Raw genomic sequence first — 24,486 nt, forward strand, 5'->3', positions numbered from 1 at the left:
TCCTGATCTCGGGTGAAGAGATTCTGGAGAAATACCGAGCCGAAACCAGCCGCTGCTCCGGAGATTGGGAGATAAATCAGAGGGCGACCGGCCCAGGCCGGCGGTGGTTGAAGTGCTGCGATCGATGGCAGGAGCTCGGTCAGAAAATGACTCCTGGCCACTCGCACTTTGCCTCATCCATTAAATGGAGGCCGGGTTCAGGCAGTGCTCACATGGTCATAACAGCTATTAACTGCCTCTCAGGTTCCCTTTCCCATAGGGAGCGGATCCTGAGTTAGTGACAGGATTTGATCCTTTGACATTGAGGCCAGTATAAAGGCTCTTTGTAAATTGGATCACGGTGTCAGGGTGCAGAGCTGCCACAATCAGGCCCTCACCATATGTGGAGAGTGGCGGGTGATCACTGGGACCTATATTTGAAGATAACGATACTTTTTTACAGGAAGTAGACACACAATCCAGACACAAGTAAACGGGCGATTGTTAGTTTCAGCACTGCCTGGATCACTACTCTGTAAAATTCATGGCCCTGTTTGATTTGGAGCACAACAGGTGCACCGTGTAAATCCGTCACTTGGTTACTGGTGTATTTCTGACCGAGATCCCCACTGACCAGAAAGGCACGAATTTCAACCGGGTCAGTTTCACAAGTTCCTCCCAGCCACAATTTTACAATTTCAACGGTCATTTCGACAAAGCTGAAAAACAATTTTACTCTCGCATCGCGGGACATAAATCTGTTCAAACAATAGGAACCAGCCAACTAATTATTGATTTTAGCAACGTATTCAAGTCAATTATCGGAAATGACGGGCTGTGATAAAGATAAAGCTCATGACACTAGAAGAGTGATCGTGAACCAAGGAGAGGACGAGAGGATCCATTCACTCAACATTACATTGTTCTCTATTTAACACATGCAGAAACGTGCAAACCAGATGTAAACTCATCTGGAAAAACATTTATCTGCTGCCGAATTAACGCCGAAGGTTTCCAGGAAAAAGCACATCTCATCTTTGCGATTAATTTTATGTTGACTGATACATTTAAGCCGGTAACATTTGTAACGGTTTAATTACGACCACAGGATTTCTGTGCTACAGCAACGTGAGATGTTGTATAGAATTTTTAAAAATTTGACGGCGCAGAAACAGGCCATTCGGCCCACCGGATCTATGCCGATGTTTTTGTTCCACACGAGCCCCCCACCCCCCTCTCCTTACTTCACGTCACCCTATGAATATATCCTTCTATTCCTTTCTCCCTCATGTACTTGAATGCATCTGTGCTTTTTGCCTCAACCATTCCTTGTGGTAGCGAATTCCACATTCTATCCACTCTCTGGTTAACAAAGTTCTCCCGAATTCCATATTGGATTTATTAGTGACTATCTTATATTGATGGCCCCTAGTTTTATATTCCCCGACTAATGGAAACAACTTCTCCACCTCTGCCCTATCGAACCGCTTCATAATTTTGAAGACCTCTATCAGGTCACCTCTCAGTCTTTTCCAGGGTAAAGAGCCCCAGCCTGTTCAGTCTTTCCTGATAGTTGTACCCTTTCAGGACTACAAGTGTGTTCGAATCAAGCTCACATTTAAGTTTCACAAAACGTCTCTGATTTTGAATTCTATTCCACTAGAAATGAAATCCAGCTCTTTGTTTGCACTTTTTATGGTTTTGTTGACCTGCTTTGCTACTTTTAATGATTTGTGAATCTGTACCCACAGATCCCTTTGTACCTCTGCGCCATTTCGACTGCTATTTTTCCCAGCTTTACGTGGCCTGCTTATTCCACCTACCACCATGCACCACCTCACACTTGTCTATATTGAAATTAAATGGACATTTAAACATTCTGCAATTTTGTTGTATTCTTCCTCAGTATTAGCTGTCCACCCCCCCCCCCCTCAATTTGGTGCCATCCGTAATGGATTCACACGGATAGATTAAACAGTAGGTCGAGCCATTTATTAATGAAACGTGCTGGAGTGAAACCCTTTAGTCTGATGTAGTTTAGTAATGAACCAATCTACTGACCAGCCGTCATTGCTGAATGAAAATATGAGATCGTCATCAGTAAAACTGGTGGATCAGTGAAAGGTGGAAATAGATTCACTGATGTGAGACTCTACTCGAGGGTAGAACAGTTGGTGTATTTCAGTTCAATAGACTGTGAGAACTCACCCGAGCAGATGACACTGGCGTCATTTCCATGTGAGCAGTTGAACTGCTCCCAGGATGAAACCGGACAATCCCACAATCGGGACTCGTTCCCTCTGCACTTGTAGTTCTCCTTCCACACTGGGCCGGTTCCCTTCCCAAAGTGAGCTCCTCCTGGGGTTGCGATCACTGCCCCGCACTGAAGGTGCTCACAGACCACACTGGCGTCTTCTAAACCAAAGTAAATATCACACACCGTCCCCCACTGGTCTCCGTGTAGCACTTCCACCCTGCCGGAGCATCGGCTCTCCCCATCAACCAATCGTGGGCCATGGTTCCCTGTTTTGGAAACAAATACAGATCGAAATAAATTATAAATCATACCCAGAATAAATACGGGGCGAACTCGAGAATAGGGGACAATAAGGTAAACCTCATACACCACTATCCCAGATCCGTATTTTATCCAAATTGTCTAAAAACAATTAAAATTACGACAGGACCCACGTTAAAAAGTTGTCCGATGAACACAAAGGTGACAGCTCGTCCTAGAAAAAAACCTAATCGAGTTCGGCCTTTATCTAAAGGGGGTTGGAATACAAACATGAGGAAATGATGCCACAATTGAACCGACCCTTGGTCAGACCCCGTCTCGAGTTATTGCATTCAGTTTTGGGCACCGCACCTCAGGAAGGATCTATTGGCGTTGGAGGGGGTGCAACGCACATTCACCAGAATGATTCTTGGACTTAAACCATTATATTACCAAGACATGTTGCTTAAACTTGGCTTGTAGTCCCTTGAGTTTAGAAGGTTTACCGCTGATCTCGTTGAGGTGTTTAAATTGATAAAGGGATTCGATAGATTAGACACAGAAGTTCTGATGGAGCAATTCAGAACAAGGCCATTAAGGATTTTATTTTATTCATCCTATGGATATGGCCATCGCTGGCAGGGCCAGCATTTGTTGCTCATCCCTACTTGCCATTGAGAGGTGTTTTGGGCTTTCTTCTTGAACCGCTGTAATCCGTGTGGTGAAGGCTGTCCTGCAATGCTGTTTGGTAAGGAGTTCCAGAATTTTGAACCAGCGATGATGAAGGAACGGCAATATATGCAGTTCATCCTGTAGATAGTACACTGCAGTCACTGTACGCCAATGAAGGGTGGAATAGATGTTTAAGGTGGTGGATCCAGCAGACTGTTTTGTCATGGATGGTGTCGAAATTGTTGACTATTGTTGCAGCTGCACCCATGCAGGCAAATAGAGAGTAATTTATCTCACTCTTGACTTGTGCCTTGTAGATGGTGGAGAGGCTTTGGGAAGTCAGGACGTGAGCCACTTGTCACAGAATACCTAGCCTCTGGCCTACTGTAGTAGCCACGGCATTTATGCGGCTGGTCCAGTTATTTTTCTGGTCAATGGCGAACCCCAGGATATTGATGGTATGTGAGTCAGCAATGGTCATGTCATTTAATGTCAAGAGGAGTTGGTTACACTTCCTCATGTTGGAGATGGCCATTACCTGTCACTTATGTGGCGCGAATGTTACTTGCTACCTATCAGCCCAAACCTGCGCGATGTCCAGGTCTTGCTGCAAGCGGGGAGGGTCTGCTTCATTAACTGAGGAATTGCGAATGGAGATGAAAACTGTGCAATCATCAGCGAACAGCCCCACTGTTGACCTTATGATGGAGGGAAAGTTATCGATGACGCACCTGAAGACAGTTGGTCCTAGACCATAAGACCATAAAACCACAAGACCATAAAGATAGGAGCAGGAGCAGGCCATTCGACCCCTCGAGCCTGCTCCGCCATTCAATGAGATCATGGCTGATCTGATTTTTACCTCAACTCCACTTTCCCGCCTTTTCCCCATATCCTTTGACTCCCTTGCTGATCAAAAATTTGTCTAACTCAGCCTTGAATGTATTCAATGACTCAGCCTCCACAGCTTTTTGGGGTAAAGAATTCCAAAGATTCACGACCCTCTTGGAGAAGAAATTCCTCCTAATTTCTGTCTTAAACGGGCGACCCCTTATTCTGAGACTATGCCCCCTAGTTTCAGATTCGCCCATCAGGGATAACATTCTCTCAGCATCTACCCTATCGAGTTCCCTCAGAATCTTGTATGTTTCAGTAAGATCTCCTCTCATTCTTCTAAACTCCAATGAGTATAGACCCAACCTGTTCAATCTTTCCTCATAAGACAACCCTTCCGTACCCGGAATCAACCGAGTGAACCTTCCCTGAACTGCCTCCAATGCAAGTATGTCCTTCCTTAAATAAGGGCACCATAACTGTACGCAGTACTCCAGGTGTGGTCTCACCAGCAACCTGTACAGTTGTAACATGACTTCCCTGCATTTATACTCCATCCCTCGGAAATTAAGGCCAATATTCCGTTTGCCTTCCGGATTACCTGCTGCACCTGTATGTTGACTTTTTGTGTTTCATGTACGAGGACACCCAGATCCATATGTACCGCAGCATTTTGTAATATTTCTCCATTCAAATAATATTTTGCTTTTTTATTTTTCCTCCCAAGGTGGATGACTTCACATCTTCCCACATTATATAACATATGCCAATTTTTGCCCATTCGCTTAACCTGTCAATATCCCTGTGGACAGCAAAATGCACACATTCTGTAATATAACTTCCAAATCCCCTCCCTCTGGCCTGATTGTACTGACCCGTGCTGGAGCACAGCCGCCCTCTGACACCCTACCGTTCCGTGACTCTGACCCTGGACAGAGAGGGTCGGAAGGCTATTGCCGTGTGGAACAGTCAGATCCTACACAAACATTCAATTATTCTCAAGTGGCTGGAAGCAGGAGCTCGAGCTCAGTCCCCCATTGCTGGTGTGTGGGACACTGAGGACAACTACAGCTCCCAGATAGCGACCCTATAAATCCCTTGGATAAATTCTCCATAATAATATTTATTAATTAGAGATATTCACAGCCATATTCAAAGAAACCAGTTTTACCATTAGAAATTCACTTCAATATTCTATCCGTGTACAATTAATGTGGCCTGACGTTCAGATCAAAGTATCTGATTAGGTCAGTGTGCACTTCATGAAGTCAATATTCGATTTTTCGATCAGTTCATGCGATCAGGTATCAGTGTCGTGTTAATCCATTTCATGAAATCCATGGCCGATTCTTGGTCAATGGTCAATTATTGAGGTCAATGGTCAGTTATTGTGGTCTGTTAATGAGATCAGTTATTGTGGTTAATGATCTGTTAATGAGATCAGTGATCAGTTAATGAGATGGGTGATCAGTTAAAGCGATCGTTGTTCAGTGCCACGGTAATACATTTGATGCTAATTATAAAGGTGTCTGCACCACTAAGGTGTTCAGTGTGTGACTCCGAGGACAGTCCACAGCTGCTGATATAATTGCGTGGTTAGCGAAGTGAACGTCAGGGTGATGACCTCATGCACGCTTCATTACAGAGGAGCATTAGCAATGTATATAGTGCTGCGATCAGTGCAGGATTAAGTCAGCGGATGGTTAATAAGGACAATGCAGTGATCAGAAAGTCAGTGTTTGAGCAACGAGGACAATGGACTGCCCGGAACATCAGTGCCCGGCGAATAAAGTCATGAACTTTAAGGATGGTTAACGGAAAAGTCCCAGATGTAAAGAAGTCAACGCACGGTTGATCAAGTCACCTTGTGTTTAATAAGTGTTCTGCGTGAAGTCAACCTATAGTTAATGAAGTCAACCTATAGTTAATGAAGACAACCCATAGTTGATGATGTTGTGCAAGATTTAAAAAGTTACCATTATGGCCCATGAAGGGTGTGCACGGTTAGTGAGTCAGCGCAGGACCAGTGAGTTGATTGACAACGAAAGTTTGGTCAAATGTGGGAGAGAAAAATACATTCGGTGCAGGCGGTAAATAAATTAGTAACAAATCTATTTCTTCCAGAACAAAAGTTAAAGTTTAGAAACTTCTTATTTATAAATAATTGCGGATACCTTATACCACGTTACACCAGGCATAGAACAATAATAGTAAACTGTCAGGGCGAGTTTCGATGTGACCGTGTTAAAGAGAAACACAGGAATGTCATCACCATCAGTTTTCCAAATATTAAGGAGGAAGTTGTCTGTTTTTCAGTAAATCCGTACTCACCGGAACAGATCACACTGGCATCGTTCCTGTGGGTGCACACCTGCTGATTTACTGGAGAAAGAGGGCAGTCCCCAAGACGTGTCTCGTTGCCTTTACATTGAAAGGTATCACTCCTTACAATCCCAGTGCCCTCTCCAAAATAAGCATCTCTTGGCACGGACACCACGAGTCCACACTGAAGCTGCGCACAGACCACATTGGCGTCATTCAAATCCCAGTGAAGGTCACACACTGAACCCCAGGTTTCATCGTATTGGACCTCTAGTCTGCCCGAGCATGGGGAGTCTCCGGATACCAGTCTGGGAATTTTGTGATCTAAAATCATAATAATCATAATAATAAGCATCATAATAACAATAACACTAAATATGTACAAATGAATACACATGAGTAATCACAGATCTGTGACTATTACTTTCAGGTTGGTTATTCTTGTCCAATATGGATAATGCTGTTTTCCCCCTAACGCTATTGGTTATACTATAACTGCATGGCTATTGATAACATTCCTCTATTTGTTGCTACCTTACCCAGTTGCCGTCACTGTGATTTTACAATCACGTACTGAGAGAACTCGGCAAAGTATCAATGGCGAGCGATGGGTAAATCCAATTCAAACAATCTCTGTCTTACCGACACCCACTTTGGGTTCGCTCCACTGCCGACTGAATCCATGTTCTCCTCCAGAAACCAGAGGCCGAGGTGGGCTGACACAGGGCGCCCTCTCTTTTTCCCTGGAATTGAAGGACACTGAGTGGAGAACTCCGGACAATCCCGTCCCCCTCAGATCACACCCTCCTTTTACCCTGGAACTGAAGGGAGAAATCCAGACCGCCCCGTCCCCCTCAGATCACACCCTCCTTTCACTCTGGAACTGAAGGGAGAAATCTAGACCGCCCCGTCCCCCTCAGATCACACCCTCCTTTCACTCTGGAACTGAAGGACACTGAGGGGAGAACTCAGGACCGCCCCGTCCCTCTCAGGTCACACTCTCTCTTTTACCCAACACATGATACATACGTTTTCTGATGATGGTCAAAGCCGGTACAGCTCATTAACCCAGAAATACCCTAAAGAAGGCTTTTCACAGCAGTTTCTTCAATATTTCTATTTTCCTCAACCAGAGTCCAATCCAATCCTCCACCGCTCTTTGTGAGAAAAATATCCCGATACCAGTCCTAACTTTGTCCCTCTCCCTTCAGTATTTCCCACTTTGTTCCACTGTAAAGATTTAATTAAATGTCGTTTCCCAGATTTACCTTTTCTCTACATTTGATACCTCCAGCAGCTCACTTCTGAGTCTCCGCATTTCCCTCTACAAGGCCCACAATTTACCATATCTACCCGTAGACATCAGTCTCCAGGCTTTTCTACACACCTCTTCCGGGGTTTCATTTTCCCCCTGTACCTGGAGACCGGAACTATACACAGTACAGAAGGCGGGGTCTTGATAGAACTCTGTTCAGTTCAATCCTGACCCCTTGCACCTTGTGACCGGAATGGTACATAGTGCACTCGGCGGTATCTGGGCAGAGGTCTGTTAAGTTTAACTTTAACCACTTGTACCCGGTGATCAGAACTATACACCGTGCACAAGGCGATATCTGGACAGATCAATCTTCAGTCTAACTGACCTCTTGCACCTTGTGACTTGAACTATACACCGTGCACAAGGCGATATCTGGACAGATCACTCTTCAGTCTAACTGACCTCTTGCACGTTGTGACTTGAACTATACACAGTGCACAAGGCGCTATATGGACAGAACTCTGTTCAGTTTAACGCTGATCTCCCTGCCTTGTCCTGTACAGTTTTGTTGACATAGTCCAGCATCTGCTTTGTTTCGCTGATGGTTGATTTTCGGTGAATGAACATGTTGAGGTTCAAGGCCGCGAAACCTACTTGATATTTCTCCCCGTCACTCTGGCTGGTCCCATTCCATTCCCGCAGTCCGCCTATCGCCCACTTTCCCTTCCCATGCGCAGCACTTTCCACGTGTCCCTATTAAATTCCATCCACAGCTGATCCTCCTATTTACATAATGTGTCCGGTTTGTTTTGTCGTCGCCCAGTATAACCTTTATATTGATTGCTCCTTCCCTCCCCTCCCTTTCCGCTCACGTTGAGGACCGGGACCCAAACCTTTCCCTTTGATGACCGGGACCCAGACCGCTCCCTTTGATGACCGGGACCCAGAACGCTCCCTTTGATGACCGGGACCCAGAACGCTCCCTTTGATGACCGGGACCCAGAACGCTCCCTTTGATGACCGGGACCCAGACCGCTCCCTTTGATGACCGGGACCCAAACCTTTCCCTTTGATGACCGGGACCCAGACCGCTCCCTTTGATCACCGGGACCCAGACCGCTCCCTTTGATCACCGGGACCCAGACCGCTCCCTTTGATGACCGCTACAATCAACGTTCAGGTCCTTCCCCGAATCGCAGTTCCTATCCCTGAACATTCCCTCTTATTTTCGGACGTTTTTGTCATTCTCTGTATGTGGGCGTCTATAGAATGACAGTATTTATTGCCCATCCATAGCTGCCCTTTAGAAAGTGGTGGTGAGCCACTTCTTGAACCGCTACAGTCCGTGTGGTGAAGGTATCTCTCAGTGCTGTTAGGTCTGGAGTTCCAGGATTTTGACCGAGGGACAATGAAGGAAGAGCGATATATTTCCAAGTCAGGATGGTGTGTGACTTGGAGGGGAATTTGGAGGTGATGGTGTTCCCATGCACCAGTTGTCCTTGGCGTTCAAGGTGGAGCAGGTCATGTGTTTGAGAGGTGCTGTGGAAGCAGCTTTGGTGAGTTGCTGCAGTACATCCTACCGATACTACACACTGCAGTCCCGGTGCACTGCTGGTGGGGCAAGTGGATGTTTAAGGTGGTGGATATGCTGCTGATCAAGCAGACTGTTTTGTCCTTGATGGTGTCGAGCTTCATGGAGGTTGTGTGAGCTGCACCTAACCAGGCAGGTGGAGAGGATTGCATCACACTCCTAACTTGTAGGTAGTGGGGAGGCTTTGGGGAGGCGGTAAGGTGGGAATGTTTAGGATTTTGATTCAACTTTGAGGTGGTGGTTTCCCATGCATCTTCTGCTTTTGTCCTTCCAGGTGATGGAGGTCGCGGGTTTGGGAGGTGCTTTTGCAGAAGCCTCAGCCAGTTTCTGCAATGCATCATGTAGATGGTACACACTGCAGTCTCGGTGCGCCGGTGGTGGAGGGACTGGATGTTTAACGTGGAGGATTGGCTGCCGATCAAGTGGACTGCTTTGTCCTCCATGGTGTAGAGCGTCATGATTGTTGTTGCGGCTGCACCCACCCAGGCAAGTGAAGAATATTCCATCACACTCCTGACTTGTGCCTTGTAAGTGGTGTAAGTGGAGAAACTCTGGGGAGTCAGGAGATGAGCACTTGCCACAGAATATCAGCTTCTGACCGACTCGAGTAGCCACGGCATTTTTGTGGCTTCCAGTGAGTTTGTGATCAATGGTGACACCCAGGATGGTGATAGTGGGGGATTCGATGATGGTAATGTCATTGAATGTCAAGGGGAGGTGGTTAGACTATCTTTTGTTAGAGATGGCCATTGCCTGGCACTTGTTTGATGAACGTTACTTGTAATTTGTCAGCCCAAGCCTGAATGTTGTCCATGTCTTCCTGCCTGCTGCATGCGGACAGGGACTGCTTCATTATCTGAGCGGTTGCGAATGGAGCAGAACGCTGTGCAATCATCAGGGAACAGCCCCACTTCTGACCCTATGATGGAGGGAAGGTCATTGATGAAGCAGCTGAAGATGGTTGGGCCTACGACACTGCCCTGAGGAACTCCTGCAGCAATGTCCTGGGGCTGAGGTGATTGGACTCCAACAACCACAACCACCTTTCTTTGTACAAGTTATGAATCCAGCCACTGGACAGTTTTCCCTTTGATCCCCATTGACTTCAGTTTTACCAGGGCTCTTTGGTCCATCACTCGGTCAAATGCTGCCTTGATGGCCAGGACAGTCACTCACCTCACGTCTGGAATTTAGCTCTTTGTCCCTCGTTTGCTAATGAGGTTTGGATCCGAGTGTTACTGGCGGAACCAAAACTGAGCTTCAGTGAGCACGTTATTGGTTAGTAAGTGCCGCTTGACAGCACTATTAATTACTCCTTTGATCACTTGGCTGATGATTGAGAATAGGCTGATAGGACGGTAATTGACCAGGTTGGATTTGTCCTGCTCCTTGTGGACAGGACACACCTGGGCAATGTTCCACTTTGTTGGGGAGATGCCAGTGTTGTAGCTGTACTGGAACAACTCGGCTGGAGGCAAGGCTTGCCCTGGAGCACAGGTCTTCAGCACTACAGCCGGGATGTTGTCGGCACCTGTAGCCTTTTCTGTGTCCAGTGCACTCAGCGATTTCTTGATATCACGCGGAATGGATCTAAAGACAGAAAGCATTGACCCGGAGGTAGCCCATGGCACGGTCTAAAGACACCCGAAGTCCTTCTCATCCCATCAATTATCTTTAAACTGCGGCTACTGTTGTTAATTGGCAAAGGGGACAGCCACTTTGTGCACAGCAAGATCCCACGATTAGCAAATGGTACAAATTGGCGCTTAATCTGTTTTGATGGTGACCGGGCGAGAATTATGGGCCAGGATTCCAGGTGAACTCCCTGCTCTACTTCCAATAGTTCCATGGGATTGCGTTAATCTCGAGGAATATTTTAATGCTCTTTTTAACTCTTGTCTGAGAATTAAGATAATGCGTTCTTATTATCGTTCAAAGTATAAAATGAATGTGGGCGTGCAGGCAGATGTGGGATCCTACTGTGCAGTGGTGCTCACAGGAACGGCGGACCCAATGCGCAGGCTCGCCCCGAGGCTGAGAAACCTCCCTCCCCATTCTCAGCTTCAGAGTCTGGGTAAAATCTCAGATCTCACATCAGGCGATGAGCGCTGGGGCACAGCCGGGCTCACGGCGCATGCCCGGTAGCGGTTGGTGGGTTGAGAATGGAGAGTTGGATTAAGATTGGGACATTTCCAGCGGTTCGGATCATTCACCGCGGCTCTGGGTCAAATCTCAATGGGAACTTGTTCTGTCTGCTTTGTAAATGTGCCGAGTATCAGGTGTTTACTGCTCCCAGTGGGGGTGTTTATTAAATATAATAATAGTGATATTATAACACAAACATTGATCCTATTATTAATAATACAACATTAAGAATAACCTGAGAATACTGGAATTATCATCTCACTTTCCGGGTACGGACAGTCCCGGATTATTTTACTCTCGCTTTTCCCGGAAACCGTCAGACCCGGCGGAAGATGAGAGACAGAAGGAAGATTTTTACCTGAGCAGATGACGCCGGCATCATAGGAGTGTGAGTAGGAATAGTGATCCCATGGAACTGACTCACAGTCCCGCAGAGCGGCCTCGGTCCCTCCGCACTCAACATTCCACGTCACAATGCGTCCGGACCCTTTCCCAAAGTGAGCCCCGCCCGGTGCGGACAGCGCGGTCCCGCAGCCCAGCTCCCGACACACGACAGCGGCGTCCGGCAGGTCCCAAAGAAAGTGCAGCACAGTCCCCCACTGTCCTTTGTAGTGAATCTCCACTCTCCCAGCGCACGGACTGTCCCCATTCACCAGTCTCAGCTTCACAGTCTCTGTAAAATATCAGAAATAACATCAAGCGGTTACAGTGTATTAAACTCCCAGTCTCCCAGAGCACGGACTGTCCCCATTCACCAGTCTCACGGTCTGTAAAATATCAGAAATATCATCAAGTGGTTACAGTGTATTAAACCGAAAGTCTCCCAGCGCACGGACTGTCCCCATTCACCAGTCTCACAGTCTGTAAAATATCAGAAATATCATCAAGTGGTTACAGTGTATTAAACCGCCAGTCTCCCAGCGCACGGACTGTCCCCATTCACCAGTCTCACGGTCTGTGAGCACCAAGCGGTTACAGTTTATTGAACCCCAGTCACCGGGAGATTCCCAGCCCCAGAGCGGCTCCCACTGGGCGGATGGGCGATTGGCTGAGAATGTATTTCAGTCTGAAGATGTCAACAGATGGGCGTGGCTTTAATAATCAGCTGTCCTTCAGGCTTAGAACTGATTGGCCAAGCGTAATGAGAGCCCAGCTCCAGTCAGGATTGGAAGAACTTTTGCCCCCGGAGCCAATCGAGAAAGAGGCGGGGCTGGGTGGTCATATGATCGCCTTGGGCTTGGTTACATCGAGTTACATTGAAACGACAGGAAAGATACCGGCCATCGGCCCAACAGGTCTATGACGGTGTTTATGTACCACACGAGCCTCCCCCCTCCCTCCTTCATCTCACCCGATCAGCATATCCTTCTATTCCTCCCTCCTTCATCTGCTTATCTAGCTTCCCCTTAAATGCATCGATTCTATTTGCCTCAACAGAGAATTTGAAATAAAGGGCGATTACCTGACCGGTCAGCCTGACTGTTCCCAGGTCTGCCTGAAATGAGATATTGAGAATTAGAGTTCGCTCAGGCAATACATGAATGAAAATATCAGAAAGAGAAGTTACAAATAAAACAAACTGTGAGTAAATTTTCCCCTCATTTTGTGTAAGAAATGATACCTTGGTCTGTGATTTCATCTGTTCTTCATTCCTTATAAAACCACAAACACAGTCTCTGCAACATTCTAACATTTGTAACGTGCCAACAATTTATGCAGAAAATTAGTATACACACACAAAGACACACAGAAATACACACACAGACACACGTATAATCACACACAGATACACTGACAAGGACAATATACGAAGATACACACATATTCAGATTCATACACAAAGACACATACACATACACACTCACATACATACCTATATATACGCCTAGCACTGACAACTGGGAACAATATTTCTGACCCATCTTCAAACTGAACAAGACCCATTAACCCGAATCCTTTGTTTCGTGTCAGACACCCAATGTTCTATCCATTCTGCTACGTCTCATCCTGTACCTATTCTAGATTCCTTCTTGAACTCCACATACACAATATGTGCTTCACTTTCATTGTCTATATAACCTGTACAATTAGTGATTTCTCTTAAAGCCTCCATTAAATTTGCTAAAAAAAATATCTGCCTTTAGTAACACACTTGTGGACACTTTGATTATTTCATGTATCTCTCATTAATCACCGATTTCAACTCGAATTATCGTAGCGGGAGGGGATAGGGTCAGAAATATTATGCGTTATTTAACACTGTACAATATTTGCTCTGGTCAATGTGTAGCACATGGAGAATAATTCCGTTCATCATTATGTGTATCAAGATCTTACATTGTTCTCAGGATGTGCACAATGCGGGATCTGCCCCATTTATTATCCGTGTGTAGGTGTCCTGAGAAGGTGATGGTGACGGGGCCCGCTCCTTGTGTTGACATATGATCACAGAAATATAGGAAAAGGAGTAGGCAATTTAGCCCCTCGATCCTGTTCCGCCATTCAATAAGATCATGGTTGATCTGATCCTAACCTCAAATCTAAATTCATGTCCAATTTCCTGCCCGCTCCCCGTAACTCCTAATTCCCTTTACTTCTAGGAAACTGTCGATTTCCGTTTTAAATTTATTTAATGATGTCGCTTCCACAGCTTCCTGGGGCAGCAAATTCCACAGACCGACTACCCTCTGAGTGAAGAAGTTTCTCCTCATCTCAGTTTTGAAAGAGCAGCCCCTTATTCTAAGATTATGCCCCCTAGTTCTAGTTTCACCCATCCTTGGGAACATTCTTACCGCATCCACCCGATCAAGACCCTTCACAATCTTATATGTTTCAATAAGATCGCCTCTCATTCTTCTGAACTCCAAGAATGTTGAGTAGAATCCCAATCTACTCAACCTCTCCTCTTGTGTCCGCCCCCTCATCCCCGGGATTAACCGAGTGAACCTTCTTTGCACTTCTTCGAGAGCAAGTATGTCTTTTCTTAAGTATGGACACCAAAACTGTATGCAGATTTCCAGGTGCGGTCTCACCAATACCTTATATAACAGCAGCAATGCATCCCTGTTTTTATATTCTATCCCCCGAGCAATAAAAGCCAACATTCCGTTGGCCTTCTTGATCAACCGCTGCACCTGCATACTAACTTTTTGATCTTCTTGCACTAGGACCCCCAGACCCCTTTGTACTGCAGTACTTTCCAGTTTCTCGCCTTTAAGATAATAACTTGCTCTCTGATTTTTCCTGCCAAAGTGCATAACCTCACATTTTCCAATATTGTATTACATCTGCCAAATCTCCGCCCACTCACCCAGCCTGTCTATATCCCCTTGTACGTTTTTGATGTCCTCCTCACTCTCCACTTTCCCTCCCATCTTTGTATCATCTGCAAACTTTGATATGTTACACTTGGTCCCCTCCTCCAAATCGTTAATATAGATTGTAAAGAGTTGGGGACCCAGCACCGACCCCTGCGGAACATCACTGGCTACTGGTTGCTAGTCCGAGAATGAACTGTTTATCCCAATTCTCTTCTTCCTGTTAGATAACCAATCCTCCACCCATGCCAGAATATTACCCCAAATCCAGTGATTCTTTATCTTGAGCAATAATCTTTTATGTGGCACCTTGACGAATGACTTCTGGAAGTCTAAATACACTACGTCCACTGGTTCCCCTTTATCCACCCTGCACGTTATGTCCTCAAAGAACTCAAGCAAATTTGTCAGACATGACTTCCCCTTCGTAAAGCCATGCTGACTTTGTCCTATTAAATTATGTTTATCCAAATGTTCCGCTACTGTCTCCTTGATAATAGATTCCCAAATTTTACCCACCACAGATGTTAGGCTAACTGGTCTATAATTTCCAGCCTTCTGCCTACTACCCTTTTTAAATAAGGGTGTTACATTAGCAGCTTTCCAATCTGCCGGGACCTTTGCCGAGTCCAGAGAATTTTGGAAATTTATTACCAATGCATCCACAATCCCTACTGACACTTCCCTCAAGACCCTCGGATGTAAGCCATCAGGTCCAGGGGATTTATCCGCCTTGAGTCCCATTAATTTACTGAGTACCAATTCCTTAGTGATTTTAATCGTATTTAGCTCCTCCCCCCCTCGAGCCCCCTGTTTGTCCAGTGTTGGGATATTCTTAGTGTCCTCTTCCGTAAAGACTGAAACAAAATATTTGTTCAGCATTTTTGCCATTTCCATGTTTACCACCGTTAATTTCCAGGTCTCATCCTCTAAGGGACCTACGTTTGCCTTAGCCACCCTTTTTCTTTTTATATAACTGTCGAAACTCTTGCTATCTGTTTTTATATGTTTTGCTTATTTATTTTCATAATCTATCTTCCCTTTCTTAATCAATTCTTTAGTTACTTTTTGCTGTATTTTGAAGACTTCCCAATCTTCTATCCTCCCACTAAGTTTGGCTACCTTATATGTCCTTGTTTTTAGTCGGATACTGTCCTTAATTTCTTTACTTAGCCACGGATGGCTGTCATTTCTTTTACACCCTTTTTTCCTCAGTGGAATATATATTTTTTGAAAGTTGTAAAATAACTCCTTGAATGAACACCACTGCTCATGTACCGTCTTACCCTTTAATCTATTTTCCCAGTCCACTTTAATCAATTCCGCTCTCATACCATCATAGTCTCCTTTATTCAAGCTCAGTACGCTTGTTTGAAAACCAACCTTCTCACCCTCTAAGTGGATATGGAATGTGATCACAGAAATATAGGAAAAGGAGTCGGCCATTTAGCCCCTCGATCCTATTCCGCCATTAAATGAGATAAGAACATAAGCACATAAGAAATAGGAGCAGGAGTAGGCCAATCGGCCCCTCGAGCCTGCTCCGCCATTCAAGAAGATCATGGCTGATCTGTGAACTAACTCCTTATACGCGCCTTAGCCCCATACCCCTTAATACCTTTGGTTAACAAATATCTATCAAACTCAGATTTGAAATTAACAATTGAGCGAGCATCAACTGCCGTGTGCAGAAGAGAGATCCAAACTTCTACCTCTCTTTGCGTCTCGAAATGTTTTCTAACTTCGCTCCTGAAAGACTTGGCTCTAATTTTTAGGCGATGTCACCTCGTCCGAGAATCCCCAACTAGTGGAAATTGTTTCTATCTATCGACGTACCAGTTCACCTTAACATCTTGAAAACTTCGATCGCATCACCCATTAATCTTATGAATTCTCGGGAATGCAACACTAGTTTGTGTAATCGCTCCTAGTAATTTAACCCTTAGAGTCCAGGTATCACTCTCGTAAATCTACACTGCATTCCCTCCAAGGCCAACATATCCTTCCTGAGGTGCAGTGCCCAAAAATGAACACAGTAATCAAGATGTGATTAAACCAGGGCTTTATACAGCGGTAGCATAAATTCTACCCCCTTGTATTCTAATACTCTAGATATAAGGGCCAGCATTCCATTAGCCTTTTTGACAATGTTCTGACCATTTATTACCCGTGTGTAGATGCCCAGAGAAGGCAGTGGTGATTGGCCCGCTCCTTGTGGTTACGGTGCTCTTACCATTTATTACACGTGTGTATATGTCCTGAGAAGGTAGCGGTGATGGGCCCGCTCTTTGAACCGCTGCTGTGCTCACAATGATGTGGAGATGCCGGTGATGGACTGGGGTTGACAATTGTAAACAATTTTATAACACCAAGTTATAGTCCAACAAATTTATTTAAAATTCCACAATAGCCTCCGAAAGCTTGTGGAATTTAAAATAAATTTGTTGGACTATAACTTGGTGCTGTAAAATTGTTTACAGTGCTCACAATGATGGCCCTCTCACAGTGATGTTAAGTCGCGACTTCCAGGATTTCGATCCAAAGTCCATGAAGGAACAGAGATATACTTTTAATTAAAGATAATGTTATTGTGTGATGAATTTCGGTGGCTTACTCATTAAATTCCGAACTTCCTCAAACTAAACAACATTTTTAAAAAAGAGTTGATCAGGTGGGATCTCGCCTCCTAACTCCATGTGGGCTGTTCCTCATTAATTTCCTGCTCCACGGTTCTCTTGTAACCTGCCCTCTCCGATTTGTGCCATCATTTTTCCAGTTCATGATGTCCGGTTAATGGTCCTATTGCTTACAGGTTAAGCTTTGCTGCTCTTTGAAATGCAACAAGTATATTGACCTGAGCCCAATCCCCCTGATGATATTGTGCCCTCCAGAATTCACGGTCTCGTACTATTCTCCAGGTTATATAATATAGACATTGTATTGGTCTGCTCCCAATCCGCTGATGATATTGTGTTGCTCAGATTACCTGGTCATTTTCTATTCTCGAGGTTATGTATTCTCAAGATAAGTGGTCAGCTATTTAGGACCGAGATGAGGAAAAAATTCTTCACTCGGAGGGTTGTGAATTTTTGGAATTCTCTAGCCCAGAGGGCTGTGAATGCTCAGTCACTGAGTACATTCAAGACTGAGATCGAAGGATAATTGGGCACGAAGGGAATGAAGGGATATGGGAATAGGTGTGGTAAAGGGCAGCTTTTTTTAATTCGTTCATGGGATGTGGACGTTGCTGACCAGGTCAGCATTTATTGCCCATCTCTAAATGCCCTTGAGAAGGTGGTGATGAGCTGCCATCTTGAACCGCTGCAGTCCGTGTGGTGACGCTTCTCCCATAGTGCTGTTAGGAAGGGAGTTGAAGGATTTTGACCCAGTCGGGATGGTGCGTGACTTGGAGGGGAACGTGCAGGTGGTGTTGTTCCCATGTACCTGCTGCCCTTGTCCTTCCAGGTGGTAGAGGTCGCGGGTTTGGGAGGTGCTGTCGAAGAAGCCTTGGCGAGTTGCTGCAGTGCATCCTGTGGATGGTACGAGCTGCAGCAACTCTCCAGGGTTGAGGTAGACGATCAGCCATCATCTTATTGAATGGTGTTGCAGGTTCGAAGTGCCTACTCCTGCTCCTGTTTCTTATGTTCTTATGACAGTGTGAAACCGATTCCTGTTCTCAGCTGTGCTTGCCGAGAATTCTTGAATGATAGCCAGTTTCCCAAACATAATCTCACTGTACCCGGTTCTGTAATGTAGACTGTGCGTGACTTGCTTCCACTCCAGTAGTGCCTCACAGTCTTTAACAACTCTCCCCTGATAATAGTCAGTGACCCACAAATTCCCCTTTTCTTGTTACCCATTGACAGGTTAGTGGGAATAATCTTTCACTATTTCCACCCCTGCCTCAGCTGATACGCTGCTCAAACCCTCATCCATTCCGTTGTTACCTCCAGACTGGACTATTCCAACGCTCTCCTGGCCGGCTTCCCATCTTCCACCCTCCATAAAATTGAGCTCATCCAAACCTCTGCTTCCCGCAACTAACTCGCACCAAGTCCCGTTCTCCCATCACCCCTGTGCTCGCCGAGCTACATTAGCTGCTGATCCGAGAATGCCTTGATTTTAAAATTCTCATCCTTGTTTTCAAATCCCTCCATGGCCTCACCCCTCGCTATCTCTGTAACCTCCTCCAGCCCTACAACCCTCTGAGATCGATGCGCTCCTCCAACTCTTGTCTCTTGCGCACCCACGATTTTAGTCGCTCCACCATTGGCAGCCGTCCCTTCAGTTACCTAGACATTAAGCTCTGGAATTCCCTTAAAACCCACCTCTTTGACCAAGCTTTTGGTCACCTGTCCTACTAAGTCCTTATGTGGCTCGGTGTGAAATTTTGTTTGATAACACTCCTGTGAAGCACATTGGGACGTTTTACTACGTTAAAGACGCTATATAAACGCAAGGTGTTGTTGCTATTTATTCTCTTAAAAACGATCACCATCTGAACACTTCTTATATTGCAGTGATTCAAGAACAATTCCCACCACCTTCACAGGGCAGCTAGGGATGGGCGGCAAATGGACTCAGAACATCATCACCACATGGACAGGAGGGTTCAAGAAGAATGCCAGTCACCACCTTCTCAGGACAGATGGACAATAAATGACCCCAGAACATCATCACCACATGGACAGGAGGGTTCAAGAAGAACGCCCGTCACCACCTTCTCAGGACAGATGGACAATAAATGACCCAGAACATCATCACCACATGGACTGGAGGGTTGAAGAAGAACGCCTGTCACCACCTTCTCAGGACAGATGGACAATAAATGACCCAGAACATCATCACCACATGGACTGGAGGGTTCAAGAAGAACGCCCGTCACCTCCTTCTCAGGACAGATGGACAATAAACTAAACCCTGGGCAGTGATGCCCACAGCCGAAGAATCAATAAAAGCAATCTACAAAAACAACTTGCATTTGTATAGCGCCTTTAACATAGTAAAACGTCCCAAGGCGCTTCACGGGAGTGTAATCAAAACAAATCTGACACCAAGCGACATAAGGAGATATTCGGAGAGATGAGCAGAAGCTTGGTCAAAGAGTTAGATTTTAAGGAGCGCCTTAAAGGAGGAGAGAGAGGTGGAGAGGAGGAGAGGTTTAGGGAGGGAATTCCAGAGATTAAGGTCCAGGTAACTGAAGGCACCGCCGCCAATGGTGGAGTGATTAAAATCAGGGAATGCGCAAGAGGCAAGAATTGGGGGACAACCGAGAATCCCAAGTCTGTCCTTTAGTCGATGGGCCGAATGGCGTCCTCCTGTGCTGTCCCTCCTGTGATCCTATGATCTAAGATACATCGGATAAATGTTCAGTCCTTTCCTTTTCTCAGACGGTATTATTTCCCATTCATCTACACAACTCTCTTAACCTGCTGATTCCTCCAATATCTCCTGTATCCTTCCTCACATTTTCCAATCCGCTCTCATTTGCTTTTTAAACAGATGTTGAATCTAATTCTCTGTAAACCCATGTCCAAATCATTGATCTATGCAGAGAGTGTATCGACTATCCCAACGCTCTCCTGATCGGCCTGACATTCTCCACTCTCCGTAAACTTCAGCTGATCCAAATCTCTGCTGCCGATATCTGATCTCTCACCAAGTCCCGCTCACCCTTCACCCCTGACCTCACTGACCAACATTGTCTCCCCGTTCCCCAATGACTCAAATTTCTATGATGTGGAGATGCCGGTGATGGACTGGGGTTAACAATTGTAAACAATTTTACAACACCAAGTTATAGTCCAACGATTTTATTTTTAATCCCACAAGCTTTCGGGGGCTTTCCCCTTCCTCAGGCACCGCCCCGAAAGCTTGTGGGATTAAAAATAAAATCGTTGGACTATAACTTGGTGTTGTAAAATTGTTTTCAAATTTCTATGGTCGCACAAAACCCGACTAATGTTCTCCTGATGTTTAGAGTAATGAGCTTGGTGCAAAATTGTTTAGTTAATTGTAATCATTATATTTCAGTTAGTTTGATCTTGTATCACAACAAACAGTAAAATACAATTATTAATATAATGACAAAGAAACTGGAAGGAAATGAACTAAAAGGGCAGAAGTTTTAGGGCGTTCTGGTTCGGGAATTTCACTTCGTGAATGAGATACAAAGCCGCGCTCATTTTCAATTCATTGAAGTTAACGACAGGGGTGATTTATGTATTATAAAATGCAGTCAATGTGGAGTGTTCAGAAAAACATTCCTCCCATGACAGATTATTAAGTATGTCAATAATCGAAAGAACAATTTTATGCTAAAATAATTCAGGTTCAATTTGACAATTTTCACAATTAAAGGAGTTCCTGTTGGATTTACGAAGCAAATGAAGTTAAAACATTAATTGTAGCTGGTTCCAGTAATGGAACTTGACCGTTGACACGTCGCGATCCACCAATTATTAGTAGTATTATTATTACTGAACATTTAACTTTACTTTAAATGTAAGATTATCGCCGAGAGATATCCGCCATTAGCGAAGTAACTGTAAAGGCGTTGGGTTGAGATGCCTCAGTCTGAGTAGAACAGGTTAAAAAGTCCATTAAAACACCGGACAGAGGGAGGTCACACCAAACAATCCAGACTCTGTGGTCAACATTGCAAACAGTAATTTCCAACACAAAAACTCTTTAAACCTTAACTAATCCCTGAATAAACGATACCACGCTTAGAAAATAACCAAACATGCAGCGAATATTTACAAGACCGGGGAAAATTGCACTGGTCGCTATCTGTCGAAGATAAATATACAAATGAGTTTAGTATTTGTTACACAAAGGAACCAGAATATAGAACATGTGGAAGGAGATTGAGAAACAGGCCCCGATATCTCATTAAACACTACATGATACTGTATAAAAAGCCTGGGGCATGTGGAAGAAGCTTGAGAAGCATTAATTGCTTCATCACACTGTCCATATAAACAGATGAAATAGAAATTTAATTTTAAAAGGTCATAAATATTAATATTATCATTAACTAAATGAAAGTACTCACACTGTAAAGCTCCCGGAGATTTAGGATGTTCCAGTAATTTAGAGAGTGTATTAATAATATTAATATCAAGAATTATTAATTCAAACAATATTGGTTCCACGTCTATTTAATATTTAATTAAACAATACTTATTGTCCTTCTCCAACACGCTAATGTTGAACAAACTATTTAAAATATATTTATTTCCATTATTTGTATCACACGGGGGTCAGGCAGCGCTTCCACTGTGAAATAACGGGGACAGAAATGTCTGTGTGGGATCAGTCGGCAGTAGGTGCAGCTTTGAATGGTGTTCTACACTCAGTGAGTTAACTGACACCCCAGACTCCGATACTCTCTATTCTAACAGTGACCGCGCTCTACTTCTAACAGGCTCAGTTTAAATAGTCCGATTCGAATTTCAACCCCAGTCTGCCCTGTCTGTTCAAGAGCCACAGGGGAAAAAATAACACAAACTGCCTTCGGATTTGTGATTGATTTCGGTTTTAAATCTAAGTTTTACACAAATGTCCTCCGGTAATTTAAACTAGGTGTTAATCAGATCGAAAATAATTTCAACATGTTCACTGTCACCGAAAGAAATGGAGGATTGTTGTCCATTTGAAGCAGAAGGAACATAAAAATCAGACAACCAACAATGTGCATTCAACAAAAATTCTACAAATCAATGGATAGGTTTTAATTTACAGATCACACGATCGCATTCAAAGATAAATTTGAATAAAATATGCGCACTTTTTATAAATTGGTTTATAAATTGATTTTCAATGACAAATATTGAATAAAATATTTTCAAAAGTTGTTTTTTATGAGCACAAGATTTGTGAAAATGATTCAGGGAGTAAAATAAATGTCATGTTTTTCTCTGTTTTATGCTTTGCAATCAACGCCCTTTAAATCACCGACAAAAATAGCATTTTAGTATTCAATCAGTTTTATAAAATGAAATTAGATATACCCATCACTTAAAGTAAACGCAGAATCTACCTGGTAACAGTGTGAGAACGTTTCCCTGTCTGTAAACCAGCATTGCCTATTGGTAGAGATGAATAAGTATAGAGATCACAAAATACTACTTACAGGAAGTCACTGTACATCCAAATGCCTCAAATCAAAAGCTTAATTTCATATAAAAGGTTTATAAATTTGAAGATACTCGCTAACCAAACAAGAATACTCATAAAGCAAATACTTGCAGATTTAGGACCTATCAGTAATATTATTCTTCGGAGTGTATATTATAATAATTATACTAATAATTAATACTAATTGAATCAGTATTGGTACCATCTCTCGTTCATATTTAGTTATACAATATTTATAGACCTTGTCCAACTCCAACGTTGAAAAAACTATTTAAAATATGTTTATTTCAATTCTCTATATCACACGCGGGTCAGACAGCGCTTCTACTGTGAAATATCGTAGACAGAAATGTCTGTGTGGGATCAGTCGGCAGCAGGTGCAGCTTTGACTGGTGTTCTACACTCAGTGAGTTAACTTACACCCCAGACTCCGATACTCTCTATTCTAACAGTGACCGCGCTCGACTTCTAACAGGCTCAGTTTAAATAGTCCGATTAGAATTTCAACTCTTGTCTGCTCTGTCTGTAAAAGGGCCTTATGAGACAAAATGAAACAAACTGCCGCAGTATTGTGTTGGGTTTCAGTTTTAAATCTAAGTTTGACTCAAATGTCCTCTTGTCATTTAAACTCGGTGTTAATCAGATCTAAAATATCCTCAACATGTTCATTGACACCAACAGAAATGAAGGATTGTTGTCTGTTTGAAACAGATGGAACATAAAATCAGACAACCAACAATGTGCATTGAACACAAATTGTACAATTTCATTTATACTTTTTAATTTACACATCACACGATCACATTCAAAGACAATTTGGAATAAAATATGCACGCGTTTTATAAATTGGCTTTCACGTGCCTTAGATTTATGAAAATAATTCAGGGAGTAAAGTACATTTCACGTTTTTCTCTCTTTTATGCTTTGCAATCAAAGCTCATTAAATCACCAACAGAAACAGTATTTTAGCATTCAATTAGATTTATAAAATAAAATGAGATTTACCCTAATACTTAGAGTAAACACACAATCTATCTGATAAAAGTGCGAGAACGTTTCCCTCTCTGTAAACCAGTATTTCTTACTGATAGAGATTAATAAATATAACCAAACACACACTGGAAACAGCGAGAAACTGAACTAAGTCATCGACTGACAAACTTAACAAAAATATCGAGCATGTGGCAGGTGATTGAGAAACAAGTCCTGATGTCTCATGAAACTCTGCAGGACACTGTATAAAAAGGATGGGGCATGTGGAAGGAGATCAGGAAACATTAATTACATGACACTGTCCATCCAAATTCACAAACAGCAAGAAATATTTGATCTAAAAAGGTTCTAATTTTGAAGATAATCGCTAACTAAACAAAAATACTCACACAGCAAATGCCCCGGAGGTTTAGAAACTTTCAGTTATGTTATTTGCTGGAGCGTGTACTTTCTAATAATTATACTAATAATTAATATTAATTGAAACAGAATTGGTTCTATCTCTATTTAATATTTAATTGTACTATCTCTATGGACCTTGTCCAACACTCTAATGTTGAACAAACTATATAAAATAATTTTAGTTCAATTCTCTGTAACACACGGGGGTCAGACAGCGCTTCCACTGAGAAATATCGTGGACAGAAATGTCTGTGTGGGATCAGTCGGCAGTCGATGCAGCTTTGACTGGTGTTCGACACTCAGTAAGTTAACTTCCACCCCAGACTCCGCTACT

The 24,486-nt window shown here is 43.8% G+C and overlaps 1 protein-coding gene across 1 annotated transcript in view; it reads right to left on the minus strand.

Annotated features, from left to right (window-relative positions):
* The window catches only part of LOC137335918 (deleted in malignant brain tumors 1 protein-like), a 50,982-nt gene that overhangs the window by 22,994 nt on the left and 3,502 nt on the right, over positions 1-24,486 (minus strand). The window contains exons 2-5 of the mRNA XM_068001434.1: positions 12,761-12,793; positions 11,657-11,971; positions 6,314-6,628; positions 2,188-2,502 (exon numbers count right to left, since the gene is read on the minus strand). Coding sequence (XP_067857535.1) covers positions 2,188-2,502; positions 6,314-6,628; positions 11,657-11,971; positions 12,761-12,793 — 978 coding nt within the window. The remainder of the gene's footprint in view (positions 1-2,187; positions 2,503-6,313; positions 6,629-11,656; positions 11,972-12,760; positions 12,794-24,486) is intronic.

Source organism: Heptranchias perlo, chromosome 20 (genome assembly GCF_035084215.1).
Source record: "Heptranchias perlo isolate sHepPer1 chromosome 20, sHepPer1.hap1, whole genome shotgun sequence".
In the NCBI taxonomy this organism is placed as follows: Eukaryota; Metazoa; Chordata; class Chondrichthyes; order Hexanchiformes; family Hexanchidae; genus Heptranchias; species Heptranchias perlo.